Source organism: Myotis nattereri (genome assembly GCF_964212035.1).
Source record: "Myotis nattereri genome assembly, chromosome: 18".
Taxonomy (NCBI): Eukaryota; Metazoa; Chordata; class Mammalia; order Chiroptera; family Vespertilionidae; genus Myotis; species Myotis nattereri.
Window position 1 is genome coordinate 36632355 of NC_138093.1, and position 20076 is coordinate 36652430.

Consider the following 20076-nt stretch of genomic DNA (forward strand, 5'->3'; position numbering starts at 1 on the left):
CCACTCTCCCCAAATCTGATGCGACACGACCAGCCGCGTGAGAGATGTTGTCAGCGTTTACTGTCGAGACTGGCTACTGGTTCAACAGGACAAGGTCCCTCCCTGCTGGGCCCAGTGAGACGCAGACTGGGCCCCATTACCCTCAACCCACTCCCTCTCCTCCCCGCGGTGTGACCAGCCAGCCCCAGGATTGCCTCTCTCTCTCTCATCCAGGGTGACTCATCCCAGCATTTCTCTGTCCCAACTCAGATGTCGTGCCGAACTCATACTCCCTAACCCCCCACCAGCCCATGTCACGTGACGCTCTTCCTCTTCTGAGTCTAGTAGTAGGTCTCCCTTTCCACCCAGCCTGCGGGAGAGAAGAGACCGGACTGACCCAGGAAAGGCAATGGGAGGTGAGCAGCCAGGCGAGGTGAGCAGAAGGGTAAGCGAGGACCAGGTGGGAGGCCTGAGGGTGGACGGAGCAGGATGGTGGAATCGAGGACTGAAGGACCGGGGTCCATGCACAGCCCAGGCAGTGAGGAGGGAAGGGCAGTGGGTCTGACGGAACCAGGGGGGATGGGAGAGCTAGTTCGGAGGCCGGTGACCACTCAGTCAGAGGGGGGTGCAGGGGGCCTACCTCCAGGATGAGTACGAATGGTGAGTTTCCTCATTTCGTCATAGACGAAGATCAGAAGGCTGTAGGGAGTGGCACAGAGCCACCAGAGTATCCTGTAGGGACAAGAGGTGGTCAGTGTGGCTGGGGCCAGAGGGGCCAGAGAAGGGCAGCCGCAGAGAACAGCGCACGGGCGTTGGGTGGAGGGCTGGTCCCCACCTGAGGAGGTCAGAGTCTGGGGATGAGAGCGGAGAGAAAAATGCCACATCAGGGGTCTAGCCAGTGGTTGGCAAACTGTGGCTCGCGAGCCACATGCGGCTCTTTGGCCCCTTGAGTGTGGCTCTTCCACAAAATACCGACTTCTGCGCATGGGCCACGAAGTTTCAATCGCACTGTACGTGCGCGCCCGCATGTGGTATTTTGTGGAAGAGCCACACTCAAGGCCAAAGAGCCGCATGTGGCTCACAAGCCACGGTTTGCCGACCACGGGTCTAGGCAGTGTGCCTGGGGGTTATTTACCAACTTTGGGGAGTTGCTGAGGGAGGCCCCTTCGCTTTCTGGGTCCTCTAGGCCTTCTACCCACCAAGGGGAGGTTGTCCAAGCAGGAGAGGCCTATCGGAGACTAGACTGTGGGGATGTTTCCCGGGAATATGCACACCCCTCCGTGTTGCGGTGATGGGGACACTTTTCCTCTGAACCTCTCTTGTGATGAGAGCCCAGGGAGATGGACTCTGGGCGGGGCTGAAGCAGAACCACATGTGTTCTCTCGGAAGACAGGGAGATGGCCTAGACCAGTGTTGTCGGAATGGAATGTGTTAAGAGCCACATGTGAAATGTAGTGTTTTCTAGTGGCCACATTAAAAGAAGAGAAACAATTAATTTTAATAATATATGTTACTTAACCCAATATATCCAACATATTATCATTTCAAAATGTAATTGATATCATTGATATTAATGAGAGAGTCTTCTTTTAATACTACATCTTTGAAATTCAGTGAGTATTTTACACTCACAGCACACTGCAAATCAGACACTAAACTTTCAGTGGTTAAATGAAAATGTTTGTAGTCTACCCCAAACAGTAAAGTTTTCTTTAATAGAAAAATATTTGACACTGCTTTAGTGTTGTTGTTTTTTAAAAAAACAAATTAGATTTAGTCTATCACTAATGGAAAGCATATCCATTTCTTTTTTTAAAAAAATATTTTATTGATTTTTTACAGAGAGGAAGAGAGAGGGATAGAGTTGGAAACATCTATGAGAGAGAAACATCGATCAGCTGCTCCCTGCACACCTCCTACTGGGGATGTGCCCGCAACCAAGGTACATGCCCTTGACCGGAAACGAACCTGGGACCCTTCAGTCCGCAGGCCAACGCTCTATCCACTGAGCCAAACAGGTTAGGGCACTGCTTTAGTTTTTAACTTTAAATTTACTGAAACTAGCCCAGCCAGTGTGGCTCAGTGGTTGAGTGTTGACTCATGAACCACAGAGGTCACGGTTCGATTCCTGGTCAGGGCACATGCCTGGGTTGTGAGCTCCATCACCGGTGGTGGGCATGCAGGAGGCAGCTGATCAATGATTCTCTCTCATCAATTATGTTTCTATCTCTCTCTTCCTCTCTCTGAAATCAACAAAAACATATTTTAAAAAATTTACTAAAGCTAAATAAATTACAAATTCAGTTTTTCCATCTCATTAGCCATGTTTCAAGAACTCAGGTGACTACCATAGTGGACAGCACAGGCCTAGGCCAAGGTTATTTACACACACACACACACACACACACACACACAGACAAATATATATATATAAACAGTGATGGACATACTGCCACCCATTCATTCAACAACAATCGTCATATGTCGTCTTTGTGTTTGTGTTAGGTTCTGGGAAAATAAAAATGATGACGTGTGGTCTTTGATCTCAAGGAGCTCAGGCAAACAAGGAAAAGGGGATAAAGAAACACACAAAATAAATAATCTCAATATTAGGTGATGAGTCTTGTGGTCCAGGCACATGCAGAGTGCTTGGGAGAACAGGCAACGTCAGCTGCACTTACTGTCACTTACACTTTGGCATCAATAGCAACAATGACAGAGTTACGTTTAACCAAGCACCCACTCTGACCCAAGCCCTGGGCTCGGTGCAGTACATGCATCTCTGCATTTCATTCTCACAGCAGTCTGCCTGGTTTGTACTAGTGAGACTCTGCAGATGAAGCTGGGGGTTACAATGGCTAAGAAGTTGTCCAAGGCTCCAGGATCATACCCTGCAGAGTTGAAATTGAAACCTGGGTAACTGTGCACAGAGACAGATGGTTACTGGACGTACTCTGGTGATTACTTTTGTAAGGTATATAAATGTTGAATCATGAAGTTGTACACCTGAAACCAATATAGAATATTGTATGCCAACTATTATTATACAATTTTAAAAAAGACAGAAATTCAAACCTGGGATTGTCAGTATCTAAGAACCATGACAATCTCTGTTATTAAACATTAACTGAGCACCTACAGTATACAAAGCACTGTGTAAAACACTGCAAGGGACAGAAAGGTGAGCAAAGTATGTAAGTGCAGAGAAAATGAGTGGAAGAATACACACCAAGTCATTAACAGAGTTGCTTCTATGCGGGGGGAGGGGGGGCGGGAGTGGGGTGAGTGGGGGTGGAGTGGAATGGGAGTTTTGTTTTTTTCTCTGTAAAGTTTTTTTTTTTTTATATATATATATATTATTGATTTTTTACAGAGAAGAAGGGAGAGGGATAGAGAGTTAGAAACATCAATGAGAGAGAAACATCGATCAGCTGCCTCCTGCACGCCCCCCAGTGAGGATGTGCCCGCAACCAAGGCACATGCCCTTGACCGGAATCGAACCTGGGACCCTTGAGTCCGCAGGCCGACGCTCTATCCACTGAGCCAAACCGGTTCGGCTCTCTGTAAAGTTTTTAAATAGAATTTTTTCACAAGCATATACAATGTGAAAAACAAAAACACAGGAATGAACAAAACAAGGAACCAAATAAGACTTTCAGTATGCCAGTTCACATAGAGGCATGTTAACACATATTTGCATGCATACGACAGAATTAGCCGTGCATATTGGGTTAATTTTATGATTGCTTCAGCCCTGAGCATAGGTATCCTTGAACAACTAACCAGATATCATCATAAAAAAAAAAAAAAGCCACTCCGGCCGTTGTGGTAAGTCTGCCAATTTGCATGTCTAGGGGGTTGTGATCACTGGCCACAGTCCCCAATCTCTCTCTAAATAAGAAGCGTTTGTCAGAGCACAGACAATTCCTTTTACAACATTGAGTGTACCCCATTTTCCCAGGTGGCCCCAGCTGGGCCCTCCCTGCTCAGGCACATATTCCCTGGGCACTGAGATCCCCCTACTCGCATCCCTTGCTTACTCACTTGAGGGGGTACATTCGCAGGGCTACGTCCATGCCTGGAGTATAGGACAGAAAAGCAGCCAGTAATGTCTCCTCCAGGATGCCAAATAATAGGATCTTGTTTCTGGGGGAAAAGTGCTTCATTGTAGGTTGGAGTCAGGGAGGAAGGGAGGGGAAGGGACAATGGGCGGCACTGTGTGCAGGTTTGGGGGCGCACTGGGTCCCTCGGCGGCGCTCACTTCATGCCCTGCTGGAAGACCGAGTTGCGGCGGGTCTTGCAGATGATGAGGTCGGCCCACTGCACGATGACGATGCTGACGAAGAAGGCCGTCTGGCAGGTGAACTCCACCACCTTCCGCTGCTCATAGGTCTGCGGGGAGGTGGGCAGTGCCAGAAGGGATTCAGACAACCTCAAAGGCGGCTTCCCTCTGCCGCCTCCCCAGACCCCAAAGCCGAGTTAGGTCCTTAGATTCCCAACAACACTTCGCTCCCCTCTCTCCTAGCACTTCTCATGCCGCAGGATGAGTTGTTTTCCTGGCCGGAGAGAGTCCTAAGTCATATTCATCTTCGTGTCCCCCTCCCAGGCTTAGTTCAGCGACTGGTTCATCGCTTGGCTCGGGGCTAAGTGAATAAGGATGGTGGAGCAGGAGAAGAAGGTGGCCTTCAAGAGAAAAGCAGAGTCGGAGAAAAGAGGCCAGTGAGGAAGGTTGGGCCAAAGGGGAATCTGAAGACGGGAGAGGACGTCTGAGGGTGGTACCAGGTGGGAGACAGCATTCTTCCATTCCTTCATTCACACTTTCCATGTAAGGAACTTACAGTCTAGTGGGGAAGAGAGATGTGTTATGTGAGCACAACAGGTAAGTTGTAAGAGAGCCATCACACAGGACTATGGCAACACAGAAGAGGTGCACCCGAATGAGACTGGAAAGAGCATGTTTATAATTCTTGTAGATGGAATAAAGAATTTGAAGCTACATAGGACTGAACAATACTGAGATACTAGAGGTCATGGAATGTGGTCAAAGTTGTACTTGGAGGGAGCTACAGAGCCTTAAGTGATTAGCAAACAAAGGCTGAAAATTAGAGCCAAGTATTGAACTTGGGAAGATCGATGGGCTCCTTGTGTGCATCAGATCTCACCACCGCCCTCCGTCACTGCACTGGGCTGCTGAGCACCGTGCCCTCCGTCATCCCGTGAAGGTTTCAGCACTCCCCACCTGGGCTTGTTTCCCAGGTGAAACTCCAGGGTGCTCTCAATAGCTATAATCTCTTTGTAGTTTCAATGCCAAGCATTCCTTTCTCTTTGACCATGATCTTTCCTTTTCCATCTCACTGACTCTTCATATCTCAATTCCAACCCCACCTGACCCAATATGTCCTATATTTGCTTATTCTCTGTTTCCTCCTCTGCCCCTAACTGGAATATATGCTCTACAAGACCAATAACTTGGTCATTTTTGTTCACTACCATTTCTCCAGGGCCAAAACAGTAACTGGTATATAGAAGATGCTCAAGAAATATTTGCTAAATGAGTGGATGAGTGGTAGTCAATGGAATGACTGGTGAGAGATATTTAGAAGCTAAGGAGCTATCCTTGCTTCTAGTGATATGTGGAGTACTTCCAGGGTGCAGAGCTCTGTACTCAATTATCTCAAAGTCACAGCTGTGGGAGAGACATATTGGAGACCCTGCCTTTACGGAGTTTATGCCCCAGGATGATTATTCTCAAACCATTTTGCATTCCCTCAGGATATTTTTGATGTGATTTGATGTTATTTCAAAATAATTTTAATTACCTTTAATTTATTATAAATGAATACACATCAAGCTGCATCTTGGCAACAGGGAGATGGTATCAAAATATAAAACTTGCCCAGTCGGTGTGACTCAGTGGTTGAGCGTCAACCTATGAACCAGAAGGTCATGGCTCCATTCCTGGTCAGGGCACATGCTCTGATTGCGGGCTCAATCCCCAGTAGGGGGTGTACAAGAGGCAGCCAATCAATGATTCTCTCTCACCATTGATGTTTCTCTCTCTCTCTCTGTTCCTTTCCTTTTGTCTCTGAAATCAATAAAAATATATTTTTTTAATTTTTTAAAAATATATTTTATTGATTTTTTTACTGAGAGGAAGGGAGAGAGATAGAGAGTTAGAAACATCGATGAGAGAGAAACATCGATGAGCTGCCTCCTGCACACTCCCCACTGGGGATGTGCCTGCAATCAAGGTACATGCCCTTGACCAGAATCGAACCTGGGACCTTTCAGTCCGCAGGCTGACGCTCTATCCACCGAGCCAAACCAGCTAGGGCTAAAAATATATTTTTAAAAAGACATAAAATTAGCAAGGGCTTGACTTGGGGATTGAGGTGATATGGACAGTGGGGACTCAGGGCATCATTGACTCTGGAGCAGTGTTGGCAGCTGGAAACACCGATATCTGATGACCTCCTGAGGCTCACTGTGTGTGAGGGGAATCTTTTCAACACCCCAGATTCTAAAAAAATATATTTTTATTGATTTCAGAGAGGAAGGGAGAGGGAGAGATAGAAACATCAATGATGAGAGAATCATTGATCGGCTGCCTCCTGCATGCCCCATGGTGGGATCAAGCCCACAACCCAGGCATGTGTCCTTGACCAGAATCGAACCTGGGACCTTTCAGTTTGCAGGCTGACACTCTAGCCACTGAGCAAACCAGCTAGGGCAACACCCCAGATTTTAATATACTTTTGAGAAACTTGCAATTCACTTGGTTGGAGGTACTATGGTGAAGTAGGAAAGGATCAGGCAGGAATCAATCCAGAATTCTAGTCCAACTCTTCTAGGATTCACAGTAGGACTTCGAGCAAGTCACAAAGTCTTTCCCAACGCAGTGTGCTCATTTGTAGATGATGATAGTAGCCTGTGTTTTCTCTAGGGTACCAAGGTCCTAGCAATAACTGGTGTCACATCTCCCACTGTCTTAGAACTCGGGACAGAAGTATTCACAGATAAAAAAAATCATGCTTACTAAAATTCTTAAACACGTAGTGTTGGTGTAGGGCTTCAGTTTGGGTCTCATTCATCTTGAGTGTTAGAAAAGACTACTACAGAGAGGAATCCTATAAGTTTAAAAAGTTTAGAATGAGTCCTGCCAGAGAGCTCAGTTGCTTAGAGCGTCATACTGATCTGCCAAGGTTGCGGGTTCGACTCCCAGTCAGGGTACAAGCAAGAATCAACCAATGAATGCATAAATAAGTGGAACAACAAATTGATGTTTCTTTCTCTCTCTCTTCCTCTCTCTCTTTTTCCCTTCCTCTCTCCAAAAAAAATTTAGAACAGCAAAGAAGGGATATACAAAGAAAATGGGTTTTAGGATTTGAAATTATATTATTTGAGCTCCCATCGAGGGAGAGAGCGTAACAGGAGACAGAGGACCCAGCACTCATTACTGGGTAATGATGCTTAGAAGATAGAAAAACAGAAATCAGACCTCAAAAGTTGACAAGGCAAAGAAGACATCCAGGAAGCCAAAAGATACAGGAAGGTAAGGACAGACAACAGACAGTAGGAATGAACACAAATGAAGTCATGTAAACAAAGAGAAGAATATTTGCTGACATGATTAGAGAATGAGGTTGAAAGTTACAATACTCATCTAGGACTAGAGATAAGGCATCAACTATCTACTTCCTCCATTTTCCCACTCTTCAAAAATTTGATAAACCCACTCTTCCCTGTTACTTCCCTTTTTAAAAAAGAGTTTTTATCCATTTTTAGAGAGAGAGGAAGGGAGATGGAGAGAGAGAGAGAGAGAGAGAGAGAGAGAGAGAGAGAGAGATTGAAGTGAGAGTGGAACATCAAAACTTCAATCAGCTGCCTCCTGTATGCATGGGCATGTGCCCTGACTGGTAATGGAACGGGCAATCTTTTGGTGTATGGGAGAATGCTCAACCAACTGAGCCACACCAGCCAGGGCCCCTGTCACTTCTTCACTCTTACTAGTCACTATCTACTACCCTACCCCTCTTACTCACCCACTGCTGTCCATAGCTGTCCTCCAGATCATTGAAGTTTCGATTTTCCCAGTCGATGCGGATGCCCAGCAGATCAATAGGCTTAAAACCATTTTCAGCCAGAATCACAAAGTACGTAAAGAATCCAGCCACAGCCTGAATCATCCCTGTGAGTGGTAGAATCACAGAACAGGGGAACTTGGCTCAGAGAAAGACTTCAAAAGACAGACCTTAGACGGGGTGGTGGCTGGAACTTGCTTCTAGCTGGGTTGGTGTGTGTGGAGCTGTAATGCTGAGGATGCTTCCAGCAATGATCTGATCCCATCATTTCTGTTGGACTGGCTTCCAAGGCCCGATGTGTATTTCTAAGGTCTCACCTAGTCATCTTTCAATCATGTAATCTTAAAATCTGAAAGGACCTTCTAGAAAATTTCTTCCCTCTCCCCAATGAGTAAGGGCTGGACTCCTCCCTCTCCATTTTCTCTGACATTAGAACACTCACGAAGATCTCCCCTCCCCTCCCCTCCCTTCCCCTCCCCTCCTCTCCTCTCCTCTCCTCTCCTCTCCTCTATCTCATCAGGCCCTTGCCTCTCCCTTACTCAAAACCTGAATTCCCCATGCCTGGACCACAGCAGTAGCCTAGCAACTACAGAGCTGTGCACTGTGCAGATGCCCTGGACATTGCTCTTCACAAGTCTGAACTATTACTTACATCTCTTAAGTGGAAAACAAAAGCACAAAAATGATTCAGTCATTGTCCAGGGTCATGCAGGAAGTGGTAAAATGGGGATTCAAACATAGGTCTGGCTGCTACATCTCTACTTTTTCTATGTGTTTCCTCCTTTAGATGTTGGGATGGACCCCTTCCAAGGTCTGCCTTTTGAAGTCTTTCTCTGAGCCAGGTTCCCCTGTCCTCAATCTCTTCCCTGTCCACTCCTCATTCTACTCCTGAAACACCCTACTGCACCTGACAACTCAAGAACAAAGGCATCTAATGGTTTTCAAATGTACTTCAAACCTGGACCAATTGCCTATAGCCTTATTTTCCACTGTTCCTTTATCAGGAATAAACTGGCTTATTCACCCTTCAACAACCAGACCATGTGAATTTCTCCTCTCTTCTTCCCCGCCCACCACCGCCCCACTTAACTGCACTTAATCTAAGCCCTATCTTTCAGCATCAAGTTTAAGTCCTGTTTCCTTCATAAAACGTCTGACAATCCTCATGATTGGTGAGCCTGCTTGCCTTTGTACTGTCTATGCTCATTTTATTTGGCCCTTGGGAAGATGCTATCATCTTATATATATTTGTCCCTTCCTGGCTGGGCTTTAAGTCAAGGGCAGACCATAAATCAAGATTTCTTGTATTCCCAGGGCCTAACACAGTTTGTTGTTAAGAACAAACTGACTTCCAAACTGAGATGGCTCCAATGACTAGACAGGTGCAAACATTCCCCACTCCCTTCCCCCGCGTTCTGGCCGCACCAATTTGTCCATAGGCCATGCCGATGAGACGGTCGTTCACCAGTTTATCAGTCTTTGGATTCCGTGGAACCCTCTTCATGATGTCACTTTCAGCTGTCTCATAAGCCAAAGAGATAGCAGGGACCTGGAGAATGGAGGGTGGGAGTAACAGGGGGACACAAAATTCAGAAGGAAACACAGAAGTCATTCCAGCTCGGTCCCTGTCCCTGGACACAGAGTCCTCCTACTGCTCAGTCCGTCTCACAGGAATTCTGCAGCCGGGTCCCGGTTTGGTCCTCACCATGTCAGTGCCCAGGTCGATGCAGAGGATGGTGATGGTGCCCAGCGGCAGGGGGATGCTGAGGATGATGAAGAACAGGAAGGGCGTGATCTCGGGGATGTTGCTGGTCAGGGTGTATGCGATGGATTTCTTCAGGTTGTCAAAGATCAGGCGGCCTGGGGAGAATGGTCAACCTTCTGTGAGAACAATAGAGAGGACACACCTCCCACAGACCAGCTCCTGGACAGAGAGACCACTATAAGGCAGTGTCATGACCCACGAAAGTGTCTGGAGGTCCTAGGCCTTGGTGGTCCGAACTCTGTTTCTAAATTGTGTGACTATTAATTATAGCCAGGGTTTCTTTACATGCCATATCTATGCACTCTTTGTTCTTGGATTCAACATGGCTTATTAAGCAGGGTTGGGCCTGGTTAATACTTAGAGGCGCTTGTGAACCCCAATATAAAAGTGATGAGAAGATTAAGGCCAAAGTTGAAAGAACCTGCGCTTAGGTTCTGATCTCATTTTCTGCCATAACTGGCGTGTGACTTTGGTTGCCCCTCACCTTCTACCTTGTAAGATGGTTTGATTTCTTCCCTGATGACCCTTTCAAAAACTGTCATCTCTACCGGGACTCCTGCTTTATTGTTTTCATTGCACTTAGCGTCCTTTACTATACTATACAATTTATTGTCTGTCTTGTTCTGCTAGAAATGAAATGACACGAGAACAGGACTGTGTGTCTTTTCATTCCTCACTGTTGCATCCCCAGCATCTAGAATAGTACTTGGTACAACTATGGTTGGTGCTCAAAAAATGTATTGAACTGAATATAAAATATTGAACAATGTCTGGATCATCTGAGGTCTCAATAAAACGATAGCTATTCCTATTATGTGGACTGTCCTATTATGTTAGTTTTAGTAAGATAGCTCCAGGCAGAAAGCAGGAAGCCTGGGAATCAGAATTCTGGAATTCTCGTTTACCAGTGGGTATTGTCTTCAGAATTCTCTGGGAAAGAGGTAATAAGTTTGGCTCATGCAATCAATTTATAGATCAGGCTCCAGTTGATCTCAATATGTCAACATCATTCGTGGAATAGGTCCCTACGAGGCCCTCCTGACATTACGGAGCATGAAGTAGTCCAGGGAGATGGCTATGTCTTGGGACTTATTGTGGACCTGCTTGACTCTCCGTGAGAGAAGAATGAAGATACTGCAGCCCGCCTGGCGTGGCTCAAAGCAACGACCTATGAACCAGGAGCTCACGGTTCCATTCCCGGTCAGGGGACAGGCCTGGGTTGCGGGCTCGATCCCCAGCGTAGGGCGTGCAGGAGGCAGCCAATCAATGATTCTCTCTTATCATTGATATTTCTATCTCTCTCTCCTCCTTTCCTTTCTGAAATCAATAAAATATATATGTATATATTTATGAAAGAAAGAAGATACTATAGTACAGTCCTAGTCTTGCTAAATCATCTGGCCTTTCCTCCAATCTAATAAAAAAGGGCTCCTGATTGTAATGGTCTAAGTGCCAACTGAATCTAGTTTGCAAAATTTTGTCTTACAGTGATTTTCCCCCGTCTTTTTTTTTTTTTTTTTACACTATACAAATGAAACCTATTACCAGATTGTAGATACAAAATAATTAGCCATTGACATGCAATAAGCATTAATATTTCAAGAAAAATGATTTGAAATATAATAGATTTTCCCCAGTCTCTGTAGCATCATCCAAGTTGGATGAGGGACGATGGGAATGAGAGCGCCGCACACCAACTCCCACATGAGTCTGAGGGTCAAGTCCCAACTCTGCTTCCTTACCCTCCTCCACGCCCGTGACGATGGAGGCGAAGTTGTCGTCCAGCAGGATCATGTCGGCTGCCTGCTTAGAGACGTCGGAGCCAGCGATGCCCATGGCGATGCCGATGTCCGCCTTCTTCAGCGCCGGGGAGTCGTTCACCCCGTCACCCGTCACCGCCACGATGGCTCCCTGGGAGCAGCACAGAGGGAGCGAAATAATTACTGTCAGATTCAAGACCAGTTCCCCCAATCAGTTTGATTTCATCATCCCCCGTTTCTTGATATAATCACGCTTGAGGTAGGCCTCTTCGCCCTTCCTTCTCCTGTTCCTCTTAATATATTGAAACTCTCAGGGGAAAAACCCTCTCAGGGAGCCCGCAAACTGCTGCCCATCTCCGAGGTTCAAGATGGGATACTCTGGAGTGTCCTCGGGCCCAGCAGGCACTGCTCTGCTTGGTGTCGGCCTGGGCCATGCCACGCGATGTCTGCGGGTCTCCCGGCTCCTCTGCCTCCTTACCAGCCTCTGACATCCCTCTACAATGATGAGCTTCTGCTGCGGGGAGGTCCGAGCAAACACAATCTCCGTGTGGTTTTGGAGGATATTGTCAAGCTGTTCTGAGTTCAGATCCTTTAGTTTTGAGCCATGTATCACAATGGCTTTGGCATCCCTGAGCAAAAAAAAAAAATTATTTTATTTTTAAATTATGTTATGCTTTTAATCCTCACTGGAGGATATGGGTTTGTTTGTATGATTATTTATTTATTACTGATTTTAAAGAGAGGGGGAGGGAGAGAGAGAGAGACATCTGTGTATGAGAGAAACATGGATCGGTTCCCGTAGTGCCCCCACCGGGAATCGAACCCACAACCTTTCAGTGCTTGGGACGGCGCTCCAACCGAGGCACACTGGCCAGGGTGCAAAGAGAATTTTAAAAGGTCAGTTCAGAGTGCTGAGAATTCATCAGTTGCCCCTTAACCAACTTTTACTATAACCCCCTTGTTTTTCCTTTCAGCCCAGCCTCCTCACTGGCCCCCAGCCATTCACTGTTCCCGGATGGACACATGCCATCCCCTCCCCCCTTTCCCAACCATTCCTCCCCTTTCTCTGTCTCGATCTTCGTTCCACGTCTTCTGAAACCCACGTGGTCTTTTTCCTATTACACTTTACTTTGCACTATGTGAACCCTGCACATCCGACCTGCTGCAGGTTCCTTCAGGAACATTAGTGAGTGGGATCTGGTGGGGCAGGCTGATGAGAGAGGAAAACATGGAGGATCTGAGTGCTTCAGGGGTCTCACCTGCTATTGACCTGGTCGACAGGGATCTTGAGCCGGTCAGCAATGTCCTCTTTGGTCTCATTACCTTCTGAGATGATGCCCACACCCTTGGCAATGGCCTTGGCTGTGATGGGATGATCCCCTGTCACCATAATCACCTGTGTTGGGAAGGGAGAGGAGAGGAGTGGAACCGTCTTCCGGGAGGTCCTGGGTCCCTCACCGTTCTCTCTGCGAGCTCACGGACCACTGCTTTTAGGAGCTCATTCCCAAAAACTCTCCCTTCAACCCTTGGGGGTGGGCCAGGATCATCAGGTCACAAAACGTAAGGCAGTTTGAGTACTAGGTTTTCTAGGAGGAAGTCAGAGACTGAGGTATATTGCTATATTCAGAATTTCATTTAATTGCTTCAGAAGCTATTCTGCTTCTTTAAGCTCAAAGACAGAAATGCCTACACATAGAACGAACGGTAATAAAGGAACATCTGGAATATTCCATCTGCCGAGTGAAGTTCCATCAAGGCCCAGGTGCATTCTGAGTCTCACGCCTTCCTCTCTTTTCCCCGCTGCCTCCCTGTGCCCCTAAATTGCAGCCCTTCTTGCATGGCTGTCACCACCCGGGCCCCATTCCTTCCCAAAGGTCAGGGCTCCGTGCTCCGGGCTTTCCTAGCATTCTCTGCTTTACCCGGGACGACTGCTCACACGCGTCTCTCCCCCACGCTGCTGAGAGCTCTGTGACGTTTCCTGCCTTAGCACGCTGCCTAACACATAGTAACCCAGCAACGAACAATGATCAAATCAAGCAATGAAGGAATGGCCCTAGCCAGTGATGGCGAACCCTTTGAGCTCGGCGTGTCAGCATTTTGAAAAACCCTAACTTAACTCTGGTGCCGTGTCACATATAGAAATTTTTTGGTATTTGCAACCATAGTAAAAAAAGATTTATATTTTTGATATTTATTTTATATATTTAAATGCCATTTAACAAAGAAAGATCAACCAAAAAAATGAGTTTGTGTGTCATCTCTGACACGGGTGTCATAGGTTCGCCATCACTGCCCCTAGCTGGTTTGGCTCAGTGGATGGAGCATCGGCCTGCGGACTGAAGGGTCCCGGGTTCGATTTCAGTCAAGGGCACATGCCCGGTTTGCGGTCTCGATCCCCAGTGGAGGGCGTGCAGGAGACAGCCGATCATTGATTCTCATCATTGATGTTTCTATCTCTCGCTCCCTCTTCCTTCCTCTCTGAAATCAATAAAAATATATATATTTTTAAAAAGGGAATGAAGGAATGGCTGCTTCCTGGGCACCAGTGCCCATAATTCCCTAGAACCTGGGTTTTCAGGCTCCAAGGGAGCAGGAGGGATACTATCTGACTGCGACTGAACTATCCAGCTGCTTCCGGAGCAGAGGTCCTGGAAAAGCCAGTCTATCTACGTTCAGAGCCTGGAGAGAAGCCTTTTAGTTTTCCTCGGAGCCCTCATCACTCATACCGGCACCCCAGGCTGTGCTGGAAGAAGAGAGTGTGGCTAAGCTGGGATTCCAGAGCCGGAGGAAGGTCATACTATGAGCTGTTAGCCACACCACTGGTTTCAAGCACCCTGGCTCCATTGTGGGGACTGGACCCTCACCAGGCTCGGCCTGTGGGGGTGGGATAAGGTGAGGGTCTGGGAGGGAACTGCACAGAAGATTAGAAGATTCCAGATGTGGTTCAGACTGAGCCCTCAGCGGCGCCTTTTGGGCTGACAGTACCCTGAGCTTCCCAGTGGCTCATCAACAGTGACCTGAGACCTATAGGCCAGGCGTGGTATCGTCCGGGGACGTCCCTGGTCCCTAGCCCAGACTGACATTCAAATGGACGGTTCTGTAGCAGCTCCTGGCAGTACTACCTCCATGCCAGGCACCCCGAGAGCCCGTTCCCCGGACGCAGTTTCTCAGCGAGTGGAGATGCACAGTTCTGCAGAGAATGGCTCCCTGCGAGGTACAGGGCATCTGGCAGTCTCTGGAATTCGTGAAGTATGAAAAGAATTTCATTGCTAACTTCTTCCTGCTGACTGGGCCTCTGACGTCCCCACGCAGCCCTGCAAGCTGCCCTCCTGTGCCCGCTTCCCCGGCTCACATGCATCTGAGAGGCGCGCTCCAGGGCTGGCAGCGCTGCTGCGGCCTCACCGCTCTGCGGCGGTCTGTAGAGGAGGCCAGGCTCAGCCCGTGGGTCGAGTCGCTCCACGCCCCCAGAGCCTCAGGTAGTGGCAAATAGATATTTTTATTTTTGTGTTTTTTATAAATCGGTTATTCCAAAGACCCGAGCACATGGCTCTGCCTGGGAAATACCAGTTCCACAGTCACTTCTTGTAAAACGCTGCTGCCTGCAGATGTCACCCGCCCTCTCCCAGCAGCCGAGTGCTGTCCATCAGTTCCGCATCGCCCCGTGACGGAGTGGACCCCGAAAGGCTCTTCCCTGTGGGACAGCCCCCCATGTGTCCACTACGTGTGGTCATGGCAAGTCTTCCCCTTCCCTGTAAGGCAAGGGAGGATTCAAACTCCCCACCAAGGCTGCCAAGTTCCTGCCGGCGTAGGGTCCAGAAGGAGCAAGAAATTACAACAAGACCCGTGAGCCCGTGTGCAGAGCAAGCCGTGGCCCAGAAACCACAGCGGCCCCTGCCCGCTCTAGGCCAGCCTCGTTCTGCCTCGGGCTGTGAGGATGTCCTGGCTAAAGTCACCCCTTTGTCTCCAGTTCGGGCCTCCCCACCCGTGGGCACAATTGTTACTTCTTGCTGCAGAGATCCACGAACTCCCAGATGAGATGAATTTTAGGCACATCCACTGCGTTATTCCTCACTCTAGCAGCCCGCTTCACAGCTCGGAAATGCAAACAAAGCCCCTCTCCCCGTGGCTCCCACAATATGCTATGGCAGCGCATAGAACCATTGGGGCGTATCAGGATGACCTGGCTGGCCTATGTAGATGTGTTATAATAATGCTGTCTCTGCCAAGAACTCCATCACCCCCAGACATCTTGTAGTAATTAGGGGATTCACTCAACATAATTTTCTTCATCCATTCCTTGGCTCTCACTCGTCTATGGCCAATCCTTGAACTTAGCTTGGCCCAGGCTGCCTCCAAACCAACTGCCAAGAGTCAAGGGTCTAAGATAAAGCCAGCTCTAACAGATAGCAGCTAGCTCTCCTTAAACACCTTCAAGGTGCCCCCTGCCCCCCACTGCAACCTGCCCTCTTCCAAGTCTGGGATCCAGCATATCAGGTAGGAACAGAGAAGGTGTCAATGTCACATGCACATGAGTTGGAGCAGCACCGCCCTAGGACACTGGTTCTCAAACCTCTCGGCACATTGGACTCTCTGGGCAAGTTTTTAAAAAATGCAGATGCCTGGGTCTCACCCTGAGAGTTTCTAATGTCATGGGCCGGGGATGTGGCCTGGGCATCAGATCTTTAAAGTTCTCTTGAGGATTCTAACGTTCCATGAAAGACAGGAGTCTAACCATAGAGGACATTTACTCTTAGCCTCTTAAGACGAAAACATTCTAAGCTGAAGGAAACAGAAATCCATGAGAGCGGTATTATTAAGAACCAGCTCTGTGCAAGGCCTTCCACTGCTGTCCCGATCGGGGACAGGCGCGGCCTCTGGGGCCCTCGAGCTTTACCTTGATGCCTGCGCTGCGACACTTGCTCACTGCATCGGGCACTGCCGCGCGGGGAGGGTCGATCATGGCTATCAGCCCCACGAAGCAAAGGTTGGACATGGGGAAGTTGATTTCATCTGTGTTAAACTTGAATCCCTTGGAGAAAGTGTAAGGCAGGTTCAAGTAGCAGAACCCTGGAGAGAGACACAAGGGTCCTGTCGTCATTAGCGATGTATGGCCCCATCCCGCTCACCCCAGCATCCTAGATTTTGCACCCCAGGAATCAGAATCACTTTGGGGCTCTCCCCCAGCCCCCTCACCTAGCACGCGTTCCCCCAGACCTCCCAGTTCCATGTAGGCACTCTGGAAGGCTTCTTTCATGTCACTGTCCAGCGGGTACTCCTGCCCATACAGAACGTAACTAGAGCAAAACTCCAAGATCCTCTCAGGAGCCCCCTTCATCAGCAGCACATGGGCCTGGGAACTGTCTTCCCGAAGGTGGATGGACATCTAGGGAGAGGAGAGGAGGCACGGGTGGGACAGGAGAGCAGGGCGGGGGCAAAAGAGCAAGGGAAAGGTTTTTGAGGGTAAAGCAGACAGGCAACCGGTTTTATACCCTCCGTTTCCTTTGCGCCAGAACAATGCAGCCCTTCCTCCACCCAGGGCCAGCCCACCCCTCCCCCTGTCCCGGAACCTCCGGCTGGTTTTGTTTGCACAGGGATCTCTTGTCTTCTCAGCCCCACCGGAGGCTGAGGGCAGAAGCTGGTGCCTCACTTTCCCTGCTTCCTCTCTGCCTGGAGGGCTGGAGGGAAGTGGTGGGCTGGCCAGAGCGGGCAGGAGAGAAAGCTTAGGGCCCAAAGACCTGTGTCCTGAGCTGGCTGGATGCCTCATGGCCTCAGGTCAACCCATTGGACTTCTCAAAACCTCAGTGTTTTTTGATGAAATGCAAAAGGATCGGCAGTGCCTACTTCACTGAGTTTGTATGATAGTTAATATTTGCAAACAAAAACAAAAACAAAACCCTTTAAAAACTGTGAAACACAATTCAAAAATAGGTTACTCATTCTAGTCCCCTCTCCACCCCTTCCTAAAATCATGAGAAAGTCCCCTGAGAGGGGCTGGATGGTGTGGGTGGGCCGTGGGGGGTCAGGGTCAGGGTCAGTATGGCTAGTGGGGGGAGAGAAGGGCATATTCATGAAGGAAACCAGAGGAACAACACACGAGGAGGAGAGAGAAATCAGGTCAACTTTGGTTTTGCATTTTCCCTTGATCTCTGATCTGTGCAAAGGAACTCTGTGGGGTTCCTGTTAGGATCCACAGGAAATTCCTGCTACACAGCCTGTTGGGTAGCAAAATTAGCACATGGATAGGACATGAGCTGGTGCAGAGAGAGGCCAGGCTGCACCGCCCAAAGGGCAAGCAAGGGGGAAGCCTGTGTGGGCAGCCTGGGCAAAGTCGGTCCATTGGAACTTTCAAAAAAAACAAAACAAAACCGGTTCGGTGATATTGAGAATACGCTTGAGCAGTTGAGAGGAAGCACCTTGCCTTATTTAAGCAGAAGCTGCAAAGGTTTAAACAGCTTAACGTTCTGAGTGCTGAATACATCTGTGCAGGCTATTTATTGGGGATTAGTGGGGGTGACAGCAAGGCCTACGTTAGCTGTTAACTCGGTCACAGAAAAACCACATCTTGATAGAAATTGCAGATGAAAATATGGGAAAAATAATCTGGAAATACGAGAACAGAGAACCTTTTTTCTTTCATTTTCATTGCAGGGAGGGAAAAGGCCTGCAGGCTAAGAAATACCTTGCACACTGGGGCCTCCAACTACCCCAGGAGCAAGCTAGTGAAGGCAGCTGTCTGCTGGGAGTGAACGTAGCCAGAGGGCTTTCCTGGAACCTCCAGCAAGCAGGTCCCCTGCAAAGCGCCAGAGCTGTGTGCTGGCGGCGGGCTGAGCACAGGGCACACCACGGAGGAGGATTTTGCTGTTTGATATTCAAGAGCTCAGGGAAAGCACTAACGTCGTCATTTTGGGTAGTGCTGCTATTTCGTTGGACATTCCAACTAATGTGGCTGTGTTTTGCTTTTATTCTGAACCATACAGAGGGAGAGGCACCTAATTCTTTCCGGTCAAAGGCTTTAATCAGGCCTGTCTAGCACAAAATTCCTGTCTGGTTAGTGGGGCCACTAAATGTCAGAAAAAAGTGGAAATAAGTTTGCAGTTTGAGCCTAAAAGACCTATCTGATTACACCGACTAAAAGCCCGTTGAGACAAAAGACAAAAAACGATGGATCTAGTTCTTTAACCCTTACTTGTTCGGTGTTCATTGTGAAGATATCGGTAATTGGGCTTTTAGAATCTATCTAGCTTTTGTTATTTTATTATGTTCGGTTATGAATATTTTTTATGAATTTTCTTTGTGATGAAAACCTTTAAGATCTACCCTCTTAAGCAAGTTTCAAATATAAAAATACAGAATGATGAACTAATCTGCATGTTATCGGGGCCACACTAATCCTCTCTGTATTGTTCCAATTTTAGTATATGTTCTCTGGGCGCCAGCACTATTCCATGTGTTTTTTGTGTTTTTTTTTAGAAAATGCTTTCTTATGATTTAAAAATGTTTATACACAAATTTCTGCTCTTAGTTTTATCATTTAAAAAAATATTATTTGGTATTAGTTTCAAGTATACAGCATAGTGGTTAGACAATCCTATACTCTTTTTTAAAAATTACATTTTATTGATTTCAGAGAGGAGGAGAGAGGGAGAGAGAGGTAGAAACATCAACGATGACAGAGAATCACTGACTGGCTGCCTCCTGCACACCACACACTGGGGATCGAGCCCACAACCTGGGCATGTGCCCCAACCAGGAATCGAACCGTGACCTCCTGGTTCATAGGTCTATGCTCAACCGCTAAGCCAGGCCGGCCGGGCAATCCTATATTAAACACAGTGTTCTCCCCAATAAGTCTAGTACCCATCTGGCACCATACATAGTTATTAAAATGTTATTGATTATATTCCCTGTGCTTTGAGTATTTTGTAACTCTCAATATACTTCTTAATCCTTCACCTTTTCCACTCAGCCTCCTAAATCCCCTCTCTTCTGGTAACCATCAGTCTGTTTCAATTTTGTTTATTTTATTCGTTAGATTCCAAATATAAGTGAAATCATATGGTATTTGTTTTTCTCTGACTGACTTATTTTCCTTAGCATGGTACCCTCTAGGCCAGTGATGGCGAACCTTTTGAGCTCGGCATGTCAGCATTTTGAAAAACCCTAACTTAACTCTGGTGCCGTGTCACATATAGAAATGTTTCGATATTTGCAACCATAGTAAAACAAAGACTTATATTTTTGATATTTATTTTATATATTTAAATGCCATTTAACAAAGAAAAATCAACCAAAAAAATGAGTTCACGTGTCACCTCTGACACGCGTGTCATAGGTTCGCCATCGCTGCTCTAGGTCCATCCATGCTGTCACACGTGGTAAGACTTCATTCCTTTTTTAGGGCCAGGTAATATTCCATTATCTATATGTACCACCACATTTTCTTTCTTTTTTTTTTTTCCATAAAAAAGGACCACATTTTCTTAAACCACAA

General features: G+C 47.5%; 1 protein-coding gene across 1 annotated transcript in view; it reads right to left on the reverse strand.

Annotated features, from left to right (window-relative positions):
- Positions 1–320: 320 nt before the first annotated feature.
- ATP1A4 (ATPase Na+/K+ transporting subunit alpha 4) overlaps positions 321–20076 on the reverse strand; it is a gene marked incomplete at both ends in the record, with an annotated part of 34892 nt that continues 15136 nt past the window's right edge. Inside the window, 12 exons of the mRNA XM_081113301.1 lie at positions 321–349; positions 620–711; positions 4024–4125; positions 4241–4371; positions 8022–8167; positions 9486–9609; positions 9766–9920; positions 11568–11736; positions 12064–12214; positions 12845–12981; positions 16480–16652; positions 16779–16968. Coding sequence (XP_080969427.1) covers positions 321–349; positions 620–711; positions 4024–4125; positions 4241–4371; positions 8022–8167; positions 9486–9609; positions 9766–9920; positions 11568–11736; positions 12064–12214; positions 12845–12981; positions 16480–16652; positions 16779–16968 — 1599 coding nt within the window. The remainder of the gene's footprint in view (positions 350–619; positions 712–4023; positions 4126–4240; positions 4372–8021; positions 8168–9485; positions 9610–9765; positions 9921–11567; positions 11737–12063; positions 12215–12844; positions 12982–16479; positions 16653–16778; positions 16969–20076) is intronic.